At 46.1% G+C, this 19,720-nt stretch overlaps 4 protein-coding genes across 4 annotated transcripts; 2 read left to right on the top strand and 2 right to left on the bottom strand.

The window, feature by feature from the left end:
- Positions 1–1,940: 1,940 nt before the first annotated feature.
- Positions 1,941–2,945, bottom strand: PEX2_049610 (uncharacterized protein; the record flags this gene model as incomplete). Its single annotated transcript, XM_016742236.1, has 1 exon — positions 1,941–2,945. The coding sequence occupies one exon, from the start codon at positions 2,943–2,945 to the stop codon at positions 1,941–1,943; it is 1,005 nt and encodes a 334-aa protein (XP_016597566.1).
- Positions 2,946–3,267: 322 nt separating this feature from the next.
- Positions 3,268–5,160, bottom strand: PEX2_049600 (uncharacterized protein; the record flags this gene model as incomplete). The annotated part of the gene is made up of 1 exon (XM_016742235.1): positions 3,268–5,160. One exon carries the CDS (start codon positions 5,158–5,160, stop codon positions 3,268–3,270), a length of 1,893 nt encoding a protein of 630 aa, XP_016597565.1.
- Positions 5,161–6,534: 1,374 nt separating this feature from the next.
- Positions 6,535–7,116, top strand: PEX2_049590 (uncharacterized protein; the record flags this gene model as incomplete). The annotated part of the gene is made up of 1 exon (XM_016742234.1): positions 6,535–7,116. The coding sequence occupies one exon, from the start codon at positions 6,535–6,537 to the stop codon at positions 7,114–7,116; it is 582 nt and encodes a 193-aa protein (XP_016597564.1).
- A 2,400-nt stretch (positions 7,117–9,516) lies between these two features.
- Positions 9,517–10,704, top strand: PEX2_049580 (neprosin family prolyl endopeptidase; the record flags this gene model as incomplete). The annotated part of the gene is made up of 1 exon (XM_016742233.1): positions 9,517–10,704. One exon carries the CDS (start codon positions 9,517–9,519, stop codon positions 10,702–10,704), a length of 1,188 nt encoding a protein of 395 aa, XP_016597563.1.
- Between the last annotated feature and the right edge of the window lie 9,016 nt (positions 10,705–19,720).

Genomic DNA, 19,720 nt, shown 5'->3' with positions numbered 1-19,720 from the left:
ACCTCTACAGCTGAGAACTGATGGTACTGGGAGCACAAAGTACCACCAGGCTAAGATGGAAGAGTTGAAATCACACAAAGAAAAGGGCACATGGAAGGTCGTTCTACTTCGAGATGGCATCAAACCGGTTACCTCACGGTGGGTCACTACGGACAAGTATGGACCAGGTGGCGAAGTCACTAGGCGTAAAGCTCGTCTAGTGGCAAGAGGTTTTTAACAAGAAGAGGGCATTGACTATGAGGAAACGTTTGCGTCTGTGGTCAAATCGACTTCCACCCGTATCTTGCTCGCGTTAGCGGCGCTTTGTCATTGGCACATTTACCAAGGAGATGTCAAAATGGCGTTCCTGAACAGTGACTTGGATAAACCCGTCTATATGAAAGCTCCGAGAGATGTGGAATTACCTTGTGGATACTGCTTACTGCTCCTAAAGGCCCTTTACGGTTTGAAGCAGTCACCTCGAGCGTGGTATCAGAAGCTCCGGGATACTCTTGTTCGCTGGGGTTAGCGAATCTCTGCCTACGATCTATGTGTTTTTATTAATAACGGAACAGGGCTTATCCTGGAAGTTCACGTGGACGATATAAACGTGATAGGTAGAAGCCTTTAGGAAATCCTTAATTTTAAGGGTTAATTTTCGAAGGAATTTCCGATATCTGACGAGGGGGAGTGCTCCTAGTATTTAGGAATGCACATAGAGCAGAAGCTAGGAGAGATCTATCTCTATCAGAAATAATATATCGACTAAATGGTTAACAAATATGGCTTTAAAGATACAGCCCCTGCTAAGACTCCCCTTGACGCAAAAATCAAGCTCGCGAAACAAGGCGACTACGTCGCTAAAACCAAATTTCGTAAAGAATATTAGTCGAAGGTCGGCTTGCTAAATTTTAGCAGTAATTAGACAAGACCGGATATTGCCTATGCTATAGGTTATATGGCCCGCTATGTATCTAATCCAGATCGGGCTTATATAGATGCCGTTGATTGGATCTTTATATACCTGAAGAGCGACCCTAGGAAGGGAATTGTCTATTCAGACAGACACGGCCTCTAGCTGAGGGGTTTCGTCGACAGCGACTTTGCTGGATGTGAGGACTCGCGTAAGTCAATAACTGGATGGGTGTTTACGCTTACTGGAGGGCCTATATCGTGGTCATCCCAGAGACAAAAAACAGTGGCTATATCAACTATAGACGCGGAGTATATTGCATGCGCCGAGGCTGCGAAGGAAGCTATGTGGATTCGCAACTTTATTAATGACCTCCGCATCCCCGGAGTACATATTGACACAGTTCCGCTTTATATCGACAATAACGCAGCCTTGAAGCTCACCAGGAATCCAGAGTTCCACAGTAGAGCCAAACACATTGACGTCAAGCATAACTTCATTCGGGAAAAGGTGGAGGAAGGTCTTATTGATACCCAGCGCGTCAATACAAAGGACAACTTGGCAGATGTTTTCACTAAAGCTTTACCGAGGTCTACACACGAAGACCTTGTAAAGCGTCTGAATCTCCATTCAGGGGGAGTTATCGAATCTGAACCTTTGTTGGAAAAAAGGAAAGAAATCGCCGGATCAGATCCTGGGATCATTGAGGTGCCTCGGCCCCTTCGGGTCCTTGGCACAGGGGGAGAGTTGGATCCCAGGTCACGTGATGTATATAGATCTATAGGAGTGGCTGCCTGTTAGGCAGACACTCCGCTAGGCAGCAGGGAGATGAGCTGCTGCAACTACAAATAGCTGGATCTCTTCATATAGATGAATCATCACACTTGTACCTCAATCCAGGGTTCAACTAAAAAGGCGATATGCAGGCTACAACTACTGCGTAAATACATGCATTTGTGTTCCACGGAGATTGTTCCAAACTTCCTGAGCGGTGAACTTTGAGCCTCACCTGATAAGGCCTGTCGTGGCCAGCTTGCCGTTCATGGTGTTAGGCTGCCTTCATGGCGCGGCTATAATGAGTTCCTCGATAAGGCCGCCAACAATCGCCTGCGGCTGGCTGCATCTCGGCTAGAAGCCTTGAGAATGCTGGTAAAGCTGAGATTAAAATCCTAGCGAGAGACTGTGAAGCAGATGCTTTTTTGTTGCGAGCTCGACTAGCTGAGCTCTTGCTGGTTTTCTTGTTGAGTTGGAATGGCGATGGTTTGTTGTGGAAACGGCGATAAAGGTCTTCGATTGTGAGTGTGCGTTTAGGAGAAGGTACGGATTGATAGGTATTGGAAGTTGGGTGCGATAGACAAGGTTTGGGGCGTTGCAAAACTGAGGCATAGGTAGGTTGTTGGTCTGGTGTGGAGGTAACGGGGGGTGTTGAGTAGAGAGGTTGAGGAGGCTGAGAGACTTTAGAGGAGTAGGTCGGTTGAGGTTGTTGCGGTCCTGGTTCAGGTATCGTAGTGGACTGTTCGGGGGCTGTATCGATGTTCATGGTTGAAGGTTCATCTGGCAGAATGGATGCTGGCGCTGATTCGGGAGGTGGTCGTTGAGATGGAGATGCGGTGTCTGAGGGGGTGACCATGTTGGGCATTTCAAAGGTAGGCTTCAAATCGCGACAGATGATCTGCCATATGCAGTCTGCCAAATGGAGTTGTTGCATCTCTTCAATGGGATTATCCTGGAGTGTGTACAAGAGGATAGTCGATCCGCAGGCAAAACAGCACGCTGATCCTCCAGATCTTGAGGGCTTGCAATACAGGCCATTCTGAGCAAGTTGGAGAGGAGTGACGTCGGTAAGCACTTGTCTATGAAACGAGAGAGCTCTAGCTGCGATGGTGGAGTAGGTGATCGGGATTTGGTGGAGAGGTTCGTCGTTGGGATGTGGGGTAGTTCGGTTGGGTGGAGCAGAGGGGTTAGCGGATTTGAGGAGCGAAGAAGGACGACGTAGGGCTGAGAGAGGCTTGGGCTTCCAGCCTCCTCTGGCGTCTGGATGCTGCGAGCTCATCTCTCGATGATCTGAGTCCTTATCATACAGGGAGGATCGAAATCAGTTTCCCCACTTTGCTCGATACAATTCTTGTCGAACCCCAATCCGAAACACGCTAGTCCATCTTTGGCTTGGCTCGGTTTCAAGTATTGAATCGCATTGAAATACATCACCACGTGATATGCTGTGCTGTAAATTACTTGTAATGCTCCTGCTTAAAATACCGGCATCTCGCAGGTCATTGCTCGCTCGTTGACAACTTTCCTTCTGTTTTCCCTCAATATCTTAACAACGATGTTTACTAAAGTCGTAAGTTCAATCCTTAAATGATGCAATAAGCCTACCCCCAGCTATGGGACCACAGTTGCCCTAGGAGGACAAAAGCCTCATCCTTGAAGAACTCGTTGGCGGCGAAACGCAGTCGAATGGCGCCGTTATCTTCAAGAGCACGGACGAGGTGGATAGTCAGCTGATCGGATGCTAACTTTCCCAGGCTGCCCTTAGTGCCCTCGACAAGCTGCGTGAGGACCCAATCAATGACCTGGTCCAGCGGCGGCGGAGGTCCTTCCGGAAAGTCAAAGTCAACATTGGGGTCGCCCACTCGCGCGTTGGCAACAGCTGCGATGGTCATCTCCCGGGGGTTCGTGCTGTTGACACCGATATAGGGCGCCCATGTGATCGAGTTGTTCTGAAGTGTGAGGCGCAGGCTTACGCTCGTACGAAGCACGTCGTGCCCGCAGCGGTCCCTGACGGCGGCCTTCGCGGACCCTTCGCCTGCTAGGTCGATGACAGCCTCAATGCCATTATCTCTTATCTTTGCCTTTTCGAGTGACACGCGGTACCAGAAACGCACCGACGCGTACACAGCTCCGTTTTGCGACGTAGACGTGGTTTGATCATGACCGAAATTGGCATACAGCTTCGCAATCTCCTGGAACGCCTTCTCGCTCATTCCAAAGGCTGCGACCTGCGCCGCGCCGAGGATATCCGTATAGTCGGCGCGTTCCTCTGTGACCAGCTTGCTCCACTTCTTCGGCAGAGACCGTCCGTACTTTGTCTGCTGCTGAAGAACCTCCAGGATAGTCGGTGTAGAGCTGCTGTCTGATTCCGATGCCGCCTGCGTCAGCGATGGTTGCTCACAGTAGCAGGGCGGTGGAAGGTTGAGGCTTCTCATGGAAAAGACAAGGAACAGATACGAGATGGGCCGGCCATGGACCTGGACCGTCTTGAACTGAAATCCCAGAAAGTCCAGCTTCATATTCAGTACTCGGTCCCAGTAATCAGGAAGCGGTCGTGACTCAAGGTACGCCGGAAGCGCAAATCCTAATTCCCCCGATTTGCTTGTGATCTGGGTGACATAGTCGCTGACACTTTTCTCAAACTGGGCAACACTCGCAAAGCCGCCAGCCACGCCAGTCTCCGCGCTCGGATCCCTGATATCAATAGAGGTCGAACCTAACAGCTGGGCGGACACAAAGTGGAGCCCCAGAATCTCCTTATCCTCAATTACCATAACAGGCCTACACCGGACTGACACCTGAACCAGAATCACGGCGACCGGTTCGGGAAATTCTGCCGGGTCCGCAGTGCGATAGAAGGCTAGCTGCAGATTACCCGCGATGACAAGCTCCTCGGCATCCACGTCAATGTATACCATTGGGTACCACGGGTACTCCAGTGATTCCATGCTCAGCCTGACCTTGAGGAACTTTACTGGGCCGATCTCTGGGCCGATCGGTACCTCGGGCGGGGTGCTCGGCTGTACCATGAGATGTGCAAAGGACGCCTCAGAGAATCCAAACGCGAGTGCATTCACACTCTTGTCATCGAACTCGGCATCTCTCAGAATATCGCGAGTGACGGCTGCAACAGTTGAGTCGAGCTCGAGAAGCTCGACTGTGATCAAAACATGCTCGTCGGTTGAAAACCCTTGGGCGGTGAAATTTAAGTCGTAATCGAAGCCAGGAAGCAGACGCGATAGCTCCAAGGGTCCCTTAATGGATGGTTTCCTGTCTGGCACTTCTCCGTATATGATGTTGACATAGGTGTCGTTTGGCTTACAAGTCAACACCACACTTATCTCATGATTTCGTTTGCCGACATCTCCGGTTATTGTCACACGCACTGCGGAGAAAAGATATTCGTGCGGAACATCAAAGGGCTGCGTGAATGGGCCGAACCAACCGTCGGCTTTGCCTTCGAACCGAAAAGTTTGGATGTTATGGTTAGACATTGTTGCACATTGATCTGTCAAACAAAATGCCTGCAGAACATTTTCCTTCGCGGGGTGCGATGATATATATCATATCCATCACGGGAAGACTCAAATATGGGACGTTTACGGGCTTGTGCGCCTTCTAGGAATTCACGGTTGAGTTGCAGCCGCCAAGCGGCTGAGCCGGGGCACCTGTCAAAGTCGACTACGTCGACTACGGGTACAGTACTTACCTTCAACCAATGGCCATATAACCCTTGTCGATCTACCTAAGTAATTAGGAAGGTATGGAATAGCAATATGGCAACGCGAATCTAGATCTTGAGTCTATTTTTTTCCCGAATTTCTCAACCATTGGCTCCCTTACGCCTTGCCGAAAGAAACCAGCCAGTATATAGTATTGTGACGAAAGACGTTTAAATGCAATCATTATCGAATAATTTTGTCCTGACACTATTAAGACTTGATTCCCTGAAAAATATCGTAGTTCTGACTGGACCTTCCTCGTTTTCTATTGAGAGCTCGGGAGAAGGACCATCCCATCCAAATCCAGAAAGACGCAGCTTGTTGAAATGATGTAAAGTGACCTGCAAAGTCGTATTTGATGTCGTATTTCGGGGGTGCTACCTAGGTAGTCACAGGAGCGTGTCCAGATCCACTGGGAATCACGTTATCTGTCGAAAGCATGACCCGTGGCTGGAACAGGTATAACTTCATATCCATGGATATAGACATGTTCTAAGTTTTGAATGCCTCTTACATCTCACATGATAACACTCGGCTGACTGCAAGTGGGGGATTGAATCTCCTAGCCCATTCGCACATGTTTCATAGAACCCAAAGAATAAATCAAACTTGCATCGGATACCTAGGTAGTTTGGCGAACCGATTCAACCTTGGAAGTTCTACAGCTGTTATCAAAAAATTGAAGGGAGAGTTTCGCACCGTCGAAATCGGCGGTCATATTGTCACTATTCTTAACTTTAGTTATGTGCAATTTCTAGTGGGTCTACAAAGCGAAAGCAGAGAGCTTCATCACATTGTGATTGGCCGGCCACTCTGGGTTCTGGCGACCGGCCTCCGGGTAAATTGCCGGCCCACCGGCCCCCGGATTTCCCTGTGTCGATCAATGCGGGGTGTGGCTTCAACCGGGGGAAAGTCCGGAGCATATGGGTTTCTCCCATATTTCTGCTAATACATGCTAGGACACAGACTTAGGCAAAGATAGGGGCTTAATGGTGGGTTTTCCCTGGTCATAATCTACATTCTTTACTACGCAACATTTTACTGTGTAGCGATATACATAAAAGGTGGGATTTTCTTCCGAAGTTTCTTTGCTGGCTACATTTGCACACATTGCTTTTCCGTCTTGATTTGACTTCAACCTTTGAAATGCGCTTCCAACATATAGCTTTTTTCTTGCATCTCCTCCTATCCTCTGCATTGGCTAGACCCGACGCTAAACTCTTCGCGCACCCGGGCACATTACACACGAACAAAGACATCCAAAGAATAAGAGAAAAGGTGAAAACTGAAGCGGAACCATGGTACCGTGCATGGCAGCACCTTGAGTCTGCGAAATTGGCCCAGACGTCATGGATCTCAAAGCTGCACGAGGTTGTTGTTCGCGGCACCAATGCTACATGGCAGCCAACACCAGCACAGAACAACGGAGATGCGTACCGTGATGCTCACTCCGCTTACCAGCTTACTATTCGTTGGCTTGTAGGTGGCAATACTTCATATGCCGACCACGCTGTTGACATTCTCAATGGCTGGGGCTCAACACTGCGTGATATCAACGGCACCGAAGACAAGTTCCTTGCGGCGGGCTTGTATGGATACCAGTTTGCCATTGCCGCTGAGCTACTCCGAATCTATCCTGGTTGGACAAAGGCGAACCAAACAGTCTTCGCCACTATGCTGAATGATGTCTTTGCAAAATATAACTTCCGACTTTCATTACTATCGTAAACTTATGGACGGTAAGTCTTGGCGGGCAGAATTTATCCTCTACCTAGAAGTGCCAGTGAAGGGGCATATTGTGAGCCCTGTTCCCATGGTTAGAGCGCCTGGGGCTGAGATACATAATCATCGTGGGACGGCAGCTCTACACATGATTTACGCCTTAGCCGAACGCAGTTAGGGTGGTTTCGGGTACGAGCCGAGAAACAATTCGTGAGTTTCCATGGGGAAATCTGTTTTCGAATATTGCTGTAAATGGCGGCATCAGAGCTCGGTCACAGTGACGATAAGATTCTAGACCATAAGAGAAGACGGACATGATGATAAACGGCGACATCAGAGCTCGGTCATAGTGACGATAAGGCTCTAGACCATAACAGAAGACGGACATGATATAATTGGATAGAATAAAACCGCCCTTGATTTCACACTAGCGTAGCATTTGATGTCATAACTATGTTTTTTCGGTTTGTCTGTAAACTGGAATACTGTACGGCTAAAATCTAGACTGAGATTTAAGCTTCTTCTGAGCTACCGCAATAATATTGCTGTCAACCAGACAATATTTAAGTGAGTGAAACCCCTCTTGAAGGAGTTTGAGTACTCACAAGGCAACCCCACATCCTTTATTATCCTACAAAATGGGTCCCATCAGACATATCATGAATACGAATGGGAATTCAGCGCTGATTTTCGGATCTCAATTTAATATTACATACATCCCCTACGGGGCTGTGGTTTACAATCCAAGCGCCGCCCAAGAGTCAGGCTACTTGTTTCTTCCTATGGCAGCACTCTCATACTTGGATGGTAAAAGTCTCACTCTCAACAGAGTCGAGATCTACTTTCGAGAAGGGAAAGCCCGGATCAATTCCATTCAATTCTGGTCGGGTGGGGACCAGCCATTTGCAACCACCACTGAAGCTGTGAAAGTCGACGGGGAAAAAACATTTCCCTTTTCTGTCAATAATCGACGCCTTACAGATGCTGTTGGGATTTGGTTCAATATTATTTTGGAGGGTAATGCTAAGTTGGTGTTAGGCGGAGCTGCACTTTACCTGGGAGAATCTGAGTTTGGCCTCCAAGAAGACCCTAGCAAGGAAGTTCTGAAAACAATACCTGGAGGATTGCCTGGTGTTTGAGCGAAAGTACTTTTTTAATACGAGTTGAGATGCTTTTGTGATGCTTCAAACCTGTGATTTTCAGTAAGCTTTGTGGTTACAGGCACTACCGTGTTTAGAAAATGCTAGGAAGGGAATACTCCCCTGTTCATTGAAAATGGATGGAGAAATTGGCCTGAGAGCTCAAAAGAAAGGGAAGTCATAAATTGGCTTTCTCCATTGGTCAGTAAGCGTCACGACTTAGCCGTGAGGAGGGATTTGTGATACTATATAATGATGGCTTAGATAGATCATCTGTTCTACCTGACGATACCTTGTCTGATCTGCCTAGTAGTCAGCAGGCCGAACAACTAATCCTATCTTCTCTTGAGCGCCTTAATGACCAGACAAAATCCTGGGTGCTCTACTCCGATATGACGAAGGAAGACTTTGTTAATTGGTGGTTAAGTACCTATTTCGGCTCAAAATCGGATGCGAAGCGTATGAATTAGGCTAGGAGGGGCTATTCGTCTGAAGTATGGACTCATTTCGACCAAGTCGCCGACCCCTCGACAGGCGAGCCAAAGGCTATATGCAAGCAGTGTAAAAGGGTATATGACCATCCTAACTATGCTTCCAACGCAACTACCGGCGTCCGTACTTAAGTTTGCGGCTGCCCCCTTTGCGGTATTTGTAAAGAGTTCCTTTTTGTTTATAACCAGCCGAACCACTTGTTGACTTCTCATATTCAGCCACTTTACTATACTGCAAGGCACGTTGGAGGTCTGTGATCCAGACTCCCTCGTTATTTTGCATAGCTCTTCTAAAAACAGGAATATCCTTGACACTCCTGAACTTAATATATACTAAGGAAGAGTCCATACCTAGAAAACGTTAATCGGCCTGCGGCCTTATGGTCTAGAGCTTTAACAGCCGATAGGGAGGATGTCCGGCCCACTATCCGTTCTAACCCAGGGCCTGTCACAGGTTCTGCATTTTGTTATTTGCGGGGACATAGCCCCTTTGTCCGTTTTCATCGCATCACCACTTTTCTATTGCGTTAACACCACTACAGCATCACTATGTCCGCAAAGACCTTTCTCGTATCGCCACCGATTTAGGTCATCTTACGGTGAAAATACGTCATTCCAACATCATTCAGTCATGGGTCTTCGCCCCGGGGTTGTTGCCAAGGCTATTGCATATAAAATTGACACAATAATCAGCAATCCTACTTGTTGAGAGCAATGTAATCCGGAAATAATTACCAGTTTGCGAGACTTCAAACCAATTATAATAAGCATTCGGAATGTCGAAAAACAATTCTTGTGGTGTCACTGAGGCGCAGGTACCGCAGCAGAGGGCGCAATGGGAGATCTCTGCCACCACCACTTTGCCGGATGGTCGTACAATTGATTGGATCCCAATTTGTTCCCAAGGCGAAATTGCCGAACTACCAGCCGAGCCACCACCCAATATGCAAGCAAGGTCGGTGCATGAGCAGAAAGCCGATATGCCAGCAGTACCGGAATTGGAAATGGAAGGAATCGAGAAAGGTCCTCCGGGTACAGTTCCGGTTCTTCGAGGGAAAATAGAACCCAACAAGATGTTTGCACCGTCGCAGTCAAAGCCAGGTCCGCCATTGAATGACTCAATGCCGGTCTCGCCGATCCCTGGTACAAGCGGAATTCCCCGGGTTGCTGGATCGCATCAGATTGTGAAAAACTTTGGCGCCGGGGCAGACTTTAGTACCTTTGCTCCGGAAATGGACCAATCAGATGACTACTCCCTCATCGAGATCATTGTGGAAAATGATCTTGGGGCTTTCGACCCATCAAGGCCAAGGGAGGATTCGAGGCAGGCTGTTGAAGTTGGGTGGGTGGTATATCCAAGTTTACTGGGTACATCAGCTCAGCTCTTTACATTTTTCACGACCTGTGGTTATAAAAATGACCTCGCAGATTACAATGACAAACAAGGGTGGAATTCCGATGTGACGGGCTGGATACAAACTGATGACCTGATTTTTCCAGGGACTGTGTTCGAAAATAGCGTTGTTGGTGGTGATCAATACAAAATTACAGCGCGCTGGAGATTGGACAATGGTAACTGGTGGCTTTGGGTGAGAGACCGCTGGATCGGTTATTATCCAGCCAAGCTATTCCGGCGCGGCCGTCCCCACTGCACCCTCTCAGATCATGCTGATGGAATCTATGTCTATGGCCAAGTTTGGGACTCTAAGTGGACTACGGCAAATCCTGCCGGAACGAAGACTGATATGGGGAGTGGGAGGTTCCCTACGGAAGGCTTCAAATACTCAAGCTACATTAAGAAGATCAAATTCCAGCCGCATCAAGGAGATCAATACCTTCAGGACTTTGATTCCACGGTTGCTCTCACCAGTGACCGCACCAAGTACGATGCTGAGTTCCATTTCAAATCTGGCAGCTCTGAATGGGGTAGCTATATGTGGGTAGGAGGACCTGGCAGACTGTGACTACTTGGTTTTTTCACTGTTATGTATTTAATATATGAGCAGCCGCAAATTGTCCTTAGGAATTCATCTAACAATAATGTGAGTCAAATCGTGCAAAACCCTGTCCTTTTTGTTTCTGTTGCCTTTACAAAAGGTTTTACTGCCTCTGAACGTCAAAAAAAGTTCCAAATATTCCGTAAAGGAAATAAATCCTATACGCTACTTTTAAGAGGCATTAAAATGATCAGACTGCAATATCAGTTAAAGTCAGTACTTAAGGTTATGCTGGCTTTCGAATTCATGGAAACAGGGGCGCTTGCGGTGGTCTTCGGGAGAGGTGGATCTTCTGCTGAAGTTAAGGGACAAGCAATGACCGTGCTCAGAGGTGGTAAAGTTATTCTCCGACCGACATCCGGGAAGAAGCCCTGGTTCAATCCAAGTACTTGGGTACGACACTCAAAAAAGCACGACAGAATAGGATTATACCAGCCACAGCCTGAAACGGAGCATACATTCAAGTGTCTTCACTAAACGCCTGGGAATTACAGTATTATGTAGTAGATGAGAAGCAAACATTTGACTCCCTGCATGGGTACTGTATGCTCGATTTTGCTAACGTCTGAGAATGGGCCGCGACATATTCGTCGTTTCATGCTTCCAGCTTCTGTCTTCGTAGCGCACAGCAAAACGTAGGCCGCCAATTGGAGGTTCAGCATAAGGAATTCCTAGATACTCTGAAACATCCGGTCGCAGGGCAGAAGCTTTCCCTTGCACACGCCCACTTGTGGTGTCAAAAATATCACCAATATTGAACGCGAATGTGTTTTTGAACATCACCACAATATGGCAACAAAGAGAAAGGATGCAAACGTACAGTATTTCCCAAGTAATAATTGGAACGAGTCTGAGACTTAAAAACAAGGTGTTGCCTCCTGGCTTTTAGCCTACACAAATGGTCAAGCTGCCGGCAAGTTCTTACCTGTTTTCGGATTGGGTTCGGCACTCTCTTAGCGATACGTAACGATGCACTCGTCTGACGTGAACAATGTCAGTCTCATCATGACGAACCTTGTAAACGACTGGTTTCCGTCGCCGAATGCTCTAGAGCGGCGTCCATTGACGGATAATGGTTATTGTAGTATGCTAACGCATATCGACAAATCAAATCTAAATTTTAAATTCAACTCAAGTTTAGACTTAAGTCTAGGCTCCTCGAGACCATGCCTAGCTGCATCCAGTTGGAATGACGTAATATTGTTCGTATTAAGTTAGTCACAAACACTTTGTTGTTCCCACTAGAGACAACAATTAAAGTTTATCCGACCCGTGCGCTTCATTGTCTGATCCATGGTTCATTTTAGCCCATTGGACTTTATGGTAGTGATGCTAAAATTACGTTTGCCGTCTTGTTGTGGACTAAGGTGTTTTTGATTCTCTGATCATTGCTCTTTGGGCCTTCCTTGGTTTGCTTAGACATTTGGTTATTGAGTTAGCATTGAGATCATATACATTGGTTAGGAAGTGATGTCATTGTGATGGAAAGACCTTGCATGATCACATGTTGGTTGTTCTGTTGACTTCCCGAACCTAGGGGACACAAAGCCCCTCATGAAGTGAAACATATTTTGCGTTAACTTCGGCTTCTATAAACCCACCTGAAGTCTATTCTAGACTTCCCTATTAGACTAAATCAAACCATCTACTACTATCAATTACCTGGATTACTCACAAGATTGTTAGCTACTCAATCATAATGGGTTTCAGTGTGACGCCCTCCCTAACAGTTAAATCCTGGCATTGAAACCTGGTCGAAAGTCTTCTTCGACAGTCTCTCCCTCCTTCTCGGACTTTTTTGATTTCTTCTTCTGGCATCAGATGTCTTAAACTTGCTTTTGACGATAGTTGTAGGCGATGATGTAAGATATAGTAGCGTAATAGTATTCCCTAGTTGCCTATAGGGACTACCGCTACTCCGCCGATAAGGCTAACAGATGCATAAATGAATTTATAATAATAATAATAATAATATAATGATGATAACTCCGTGCACTTCAGGGCAAACGCAACACCTTTTTGCAGACAAACTCACGGGGGCGTCGTCTATCATCCTTTGATCTCACTAGGTCTATTCCAGTGCAAAGAAAAATCCTATGATAATTATTCGTATAGCTTTAAAAGAGGTAAATGACATCAATTGTTGCAGAGGCTACATGTTGAATTGCAAGTATTCGTTAAAACAACAGTAAGAGAGTGCAAGCCCTTTTAAATACCAACATCAGTTTTTGTAGAAAATAGCATGGTGCTGCATGTTGAACTGCAACTATCAACTAAATCGCAAGTACAATAGGAGAGTTGAGCCCTTGAATGACATTAGATAGGTCTGATTAAGCAGACATCTGTCTCCGTTGTTAGAAACTTTATATGAATTGATCATATCTGTGTAACTCACTGCTTTTAATCATTGAAGACTGCCCCGAGCTGATCAATATCACCTCTAAACAAAATGCATTTGTGCAGAGGCGGCCATTTCTGGCGTCAAAGGGGGCCGAAAGTGGCCTCTTCGGCACAGTTCTTACGCACACGCATTTTCGGTCCTAGAGTCACGCGCTTCTCACCGGCCCTTTGTAACGTGCATTCTCACGTTCTTGTTCGGTCGTGTCGGTGCCTGGGCGCGTAGCTTCTCTTCCCCTATCCTCGAGCCCCGCTCCTGCTTTCCATCGACTTCTACCAACACCGGGCCTGCTCCTTAGGCGCTACCATAAAATCTTCGTTTTGGGAGATCGCCAAAAATGGCACACTCTATCCCAGGCTTATTAGTCGCTAGGGCAATAGCGTTTATAACTATAAAGCTGCGAACAGTCCCTCCTTACTCTTCTATTCAGCTCCCCTCTCACTTATCCTTTGTTAGTCTCTCCTTTAGTACGTGTCTTATAATCGTTCGTTATTCTTATTGATTTGTCTTCCTGCCTGGAGCGGCCTCGTATATATCATTATTTCCCTAGACGCAGCATAAGCGACGTTGTAGATCTATCCTCTATAATCGATAGCGATATTTCTGAGATGTCTTTCCGGCCTGACAACGATACAACCGATAACTCCGATTTCGGGGAAGCCTCAAATTCAACCGAGCTAATAACTCCGGAATCCACCTATTCTCCTGATAATTGTAGTAGGTCTTTTACTCGTTTAAAACGATCTGTGTGTTATCCAGCGGACGCTAGTGTTTTGCCTAATTTCAGCGACGACCCTAATGATGATATAGACGAGGACATTGCAAACGTGCCACTTGATTATAGGCGCTCAGAACAAACCAAGGTTCGAGGTCAACGAATAGAAAAGCGCTAAGACAAGTAAGCATTTATTCAGACCTATGCAATAGGGAAGTGATCACTGATATGAGTTATAGGTATTGCCGAGTGAAGGCTGCTCAAGCTAGTGCGCTGTTGAAATAGGATGACCTAATGGAGGCACTGCGTGAGGTTACTCCTAATGATATGCATCGTTTTTTCAACTACTACATAAAGCTGAAGTATAACGAAGGCGGTCATTATCTGAAGAGAACATCGAAAGCGAGCGCCCTGAAAGCTGATTGAAAAGGATTTTGGGGTTACTATCGGAGAATAACACGGACTAGGATAACTGCCGAAGATAGCGAAGAGATTAATACAGTAAGTGATTCATTAACCTAACGACGACCAGCTAGCGTGTGCGTAATATCCCACAACAAGATCTTCCCAATCATTAGATCCAAGGACTGACGTAGCCTTGGCCATTGAGCCAATCAACAAGGATATTGAAGGCACAAACCAAGCGAAGAGAATAGAACTCAATCTTGTAATCAGAATTCTGGTGCTGACTTGACAAAAGCCTGCGTTCACCAACATCGAAAGGATATTGGCAAGGCCGACACTACAGTGTACGGCATTTCATTCGATGGTATGTTTTTCTGGGTCCTCAAGCTGGACAATGAGTCTCGGGTAAGTGTCACAGGTATCTCGTGCCAGAAATCCTGATACTAATATTTTCCAGTGGTCACGCAAACCCTTTGATGTTTTTAAAAACAATTTCGCACAATTGCGTGGTATACTCGTACACCTAATGAAGAAAGCAGCGTCTGTGCCCCCCGTCGCCTCCAAACGTACTTCGCGCCGTACAGAGGAAATCGGAGATTCTGACCTTATATTCGATTTTACCCCCTTGCTAGATGAAGATATCGACGTGGATTCGGATTTTGAATGATATTTTGGTCGCGTTTGTTCTCTGGCTTTCGTTCCTTGTCTCTACCACTACTTACTTCTCTTATGTGGGCCCATAATTCCTTACAGTCATTCTACCGAAGAAGAAATGAATTTGGCACTAGTTTACAATGACGACGGTCAATTCTTCAAAGTTGGTAAACATGTGTCCAGGGTCCTCTAGTCATCGCCTTTGGTAACAATAAAACCCGCACGGGCGGGGGAATTCACAACTGTCGCCCCGCGGCCTCCACTATCTCCAGAGCTTGACTTGCGGCCTGCACCGCGCTCTCCAACTGGCCACGATCAAGGTGTTCGTTTTCGAGCAGGGCCTTGACAGTTTCCATGGCCTCCCTGGCCGGCGCAACCAGGCGTTCAAATAATGCAGCTCTGATAGTGAAGTCACAACAATTAGGTCTTTTCTGTCTTTGGATGCAGATAATTGGCAAAAGTATCTCTCTACTGGAAGAGTACACACTGTTCATACCATGGGCAAAACTATATATTTGTGGTAATCAACACTTTAGCTCTTAAGTCTGTTCTGGGCATACAGTGTGACTGTTCATTCATCTTTCTCCATATATCCGCAGCTTTCAGCTTTGTTGTTTGCGGTTTCAACTCCAACAGAAGACACGGTCCAGTGTCGGACTCATAAACTCTTTGTTGAGCACTTGAACCCATTGAATGAAAGATCTCTAAGCAGTGGTCAAGAAGATTCAGCCTGGAACTATCATAAATTGGGGCTCATCAATCTTCCTACAGAATGAGCTTGCTATAATACAAAGTCACTTCGATCAATCACTACATACCAGCCAAACATACGAGGCACAGTTCGCAGCAGTAATTACCACATATTTTGAGAAGGAGGTGCCGTTGAAAAATGCACACAATACATCTATTCCCGTTGATAGCTTTCAGGGAGCAGAAACAAGTCCATTCTGATTTTGTGGTCTTTGCTTGTGCTATCATCCTATACGGTGGCCTTCATGAAAATCCCATTGTTTTAATTTGTGTAATTACGTATATAATTAGAGCAAGGGGATTTGAATGTAAAGAAAGAACAACAAGAGCCCATGTGAATGCCAGCTGCATCGCTTCAAGGATCTATATAGCATCACACAGTCCGTGCGGCCAAACCTAATACGTATGCGTTTTCTGCCTTATATGTGGTCATTTTACACAAAACGAAAACACGATCAACTCGAAACTAAGTCAACTGAGCCTAGATTACGAAGAGAATTAAATATCTGCCGGAATATGTAAGCCTCTACCGTTGAAAAAAAAATTGGATATTTTGCGTTGAAGAGAGAAAAATCATTAAGGAGCGCAAAGTTAGAAGATGGCTGAGGTAAACGAAACGAGGAAATTTTGAATTAACGGCACTGTTAATATAGTCCCCCTCAAGAAAATAACTAGCCTCTTTAGACCATAAATATTTAGTTCAATTTAACAATATATGAGACATGAACGCAGCTTTCTATGAGATTCCTCTCTGCGTTTCTTCCGAAGCCTTAGGATATTCTGCTTCCATACATCAGATATGATATCATCTGGGAGCCGAGTCAAACAGGAGCAGCTTCGCAAGCGTCGGAACAACCTCTTACGTCGGTATAATGAGTTTTGGCGTTTGTATTCTATCCGAAGCTGGTTGACAATGGAAAATGCCAAATGGAAGGATCTATACATACCATTCGCACCTATATGTTTCAGTGCTAAGTGGAGCTTAGGAAGTAAAATAAGTCATTCCTATATCCTATACTACTATTACTATAGTATTGGTTTGGATAGTAATAATAAATACTACCAGACTATGCTAGCGCGTAAAACAGAGATTGTTTGCTAAAACTGCATTTCTAGCGTTTTTAGCGTCTTTCTCGGAGCAGGGTTCACCAATTGATTCCTCAGGTACTAGCTCTGGGGCTTATTGCCACAGACAAAGTGCCTAGTGGCTACTCCCCGGAACCTGATTATTCAACACATATATGTCCACGGTACCCCACATAAAGACCGTAACATACTAAGATCCATGATGGTACGAAAACTTGAGATGATGATTTATATATATATCTATCGGCCTTGGAACCATGGAGAGGGAGTCGTACTTAGACACATGCCCAGTGCCATCTAAAAGTACAACGCCCAAGGTTGCAGCAAAATCAATCATTAGAGTTTGGAATTGTTGACCCTGGAAACGTTAGAACACGTAGGCCAAACCACAGGAGGAAAAAGCCAAGATCTTCCGAATTGCAAACCATCAAAATTTCGTGTCAGTTTCCAAGGTTCAGGAAGGTGGTGAGTCATAGAGCAAATATGCCTTGGACTCTCTTTCATCTGAATCGTCTTTTCAAGTCCATCCACACACATTCACACGAGACCATGGGATTCTTCAAACGAGAACGCATGTTGAAACAAGCTTCTTGGAACAGGGATTATATGACAAACGATTTCGACTCGATCGAATCGGAACGAGCTATCGAGTTGATCGTCATCGATTATGCGTTACGTGCGCATGTGCAACGCGAAGAAACAATGGATCATAGGGCTAAAGCCTCTCGAAAGGGAGCAGCCATCGAATGTAATGACCCTCGGTTAAGAGAAGAAGACGAAAGCCTTGAGCAGAGGAAAAGGCAATTTCGTGAAGATGAGCGAGGTCTATATCGATATCTCTCTCTATTGCACCCATACACTCGGCAAAAGTATAATGACTTGAGAAGCGATCGCACCTGGTATATGAACGAAGGCTTGATTGAGGATTGCTCGGCGCAAGGTGGTTGCTGTAGCCGGCAATGTGGATGCTGTGCGAAAAGGCATTTGACTGGGCTCCAGAAGGGCGTGGGACACTGCACCCCCGAGTGCTGGTGTTGTACTAGCTTTCGTGGCTGTGATCTTCCAAAGGATGAGAAAAAGGAGATCAGAGAGAATATGGAGGTTAGACTTAACTTGGGGGCTTTTTCAAGGCCCTCGACGTATCTTTTGACCATCGCGACTTGGTTTTTCTTCCCTCCAAAGCCGAAGAACAAATCCAAGAAGATTTGATCAGTGGCTTCAAAGATTATGTTATTGCTACTTTTCTGTCATGGAGATTTTTTGAGCTTGTTTCTCGATGAAACTACTTCTTACTCGCTCCAGGACCTCGGGAATCAAGGAATGAAATATCCATTGCTTCAATCCAGAACTCTTCGGTAGCCCTAACTAGAATCTTGTAATTCGAGCTCTAGTCAAATAAGCTGAAGTGAAGTGAAGGTTGTTAGTTGATAGACCGTCTGAAACTGATGGGATGATTCCCGGGTATAGATAGACCCTTCTCTCTCTCCTTTTCTCTCTCTCTTCTTTTCCTCTTGTCCCTTCGTCCCTGTCAAAAGGAACTAGTGGATTTCAGCTCATCTATCGCATCAGAGATCCTCGGTGGCTCTTATGATCACTTTCACTAGAAACGCTCGTCTCCTTCCTGCATATGCACGTCCAAGTGGAGTTTTGACCCTGCACATCCCCTGACGAGCGTCCAATCATAAGCCATATACGTGGCGTCACCGTGCGTTGCCAAGTCTACGTGGGTCTCTCCGATTAGTCTAACGACATGCAGCTTGAATCACAGCCTCCACGAGATGCCAATCAGCTGCTGGCAGATGTGGATTCATCGGGCGGCTAAAAGAAGGCTGAGCTCATTAGGCAACGGTGACCGTTCGTCTTCAGATCTTCATTTCTTCTCGCAGGATCCGATTCATCTTTCTTGACTTTTCATCCCATTCAAGAGGTATCGGTATAGTATCCACCATGGGCGACCCGCTTTCCGTCGCCGGAACCGCAGTCGGGATCGTCTCGCTTGGTTTGTCTGTTTGCCAGGGCATTGTTTCATATTGCAGTGCCTTCAGTGACTGTCCCAAAGAAACAAAAAATATGTTGCAAAAAGTCGAGGGCCTAAACGATGTTCTTGAAGTTCTCGAAGATGTTTTTCAAAGCCATGACAATCTGCGAATCGAAACACCGACTGTGAAGGCTGCCAAGCGGCATATTCTGGCATGCGAAGATGGTCTGGTACAATTGAAGGATATTCTCGACAAGTCCAAGGCAACGCCAGCTCATTTGAAGCGAGATTTGATCAACAGAGTGTTGTATCCTTTCAGACGTGATACGATCAGAGACATTTTGGAGCATATTGAGCGGCTGCAATCAAACCTGGACACGTCGATTGCTGGTTTACAGTTGTAAGCTTGAAGTTCGTTCCTCTTCACAAGGTTTTGAGGCTAATAGATGACCAGAGTGATTTCTTCCCAGAATTCAGAAAAGACAGCACTTTTGTACGGTACTACACAACAGGTCGTCACTGAATCGACGAACATCCATGGTCACATCGAAAGCATTGGTCACATCCAGCAGGATATGAACTTGAGCATTTCAGGTATTGAGAAACACCTTGCATTGATGGTAAGACTCCCACAACCCTTTTACATTGTACTAGAACTGATGAAAGAGTCTAGTCTCTTCAGTTCAGCCAGCAAAACAGACTACTTTCCGATTCTACGCGGCTGAACCCATCACAAAGTAACCATTCCATTCTCACCCAACCTACGATTTCCTCGATGGGCTCCCAATGGGTGCTGAGTAGTCGGCCCCAGAGGCAAAAATGCTCTTGCTCATCATTGCCTGCACCCTCTCGGGCAAGGAAAGGCTTTCTTAGATCAATATGGCACTCGCCCCACAAGTTCGGATGTCCCTTTTATTTTCACGAGGAGAAATCGATTTTCCAAGGGAAACTGAATGTTTGTTATCTCTCAGATGCCACAGGCTCGCCATCCCATAGT

Source organism: Penicillium expansum (genome assembly GCF_000769745.1).
Source record: "Penicillium expansum strain MD-8 chromosome Unknown contig165, whole genome shotgun sequence".
Lineage (NCBI taxonomy): Eukaryota > Fungi > Ascomycota > Eurotiomycetes > Eurotiales > Aspergillaceae > Penicillium > Penicillium expansum.
Note: the sequence above shows the minus strand (reverse complement) of the source record. Positions and strands in the feature narration are given on the sequence as shown.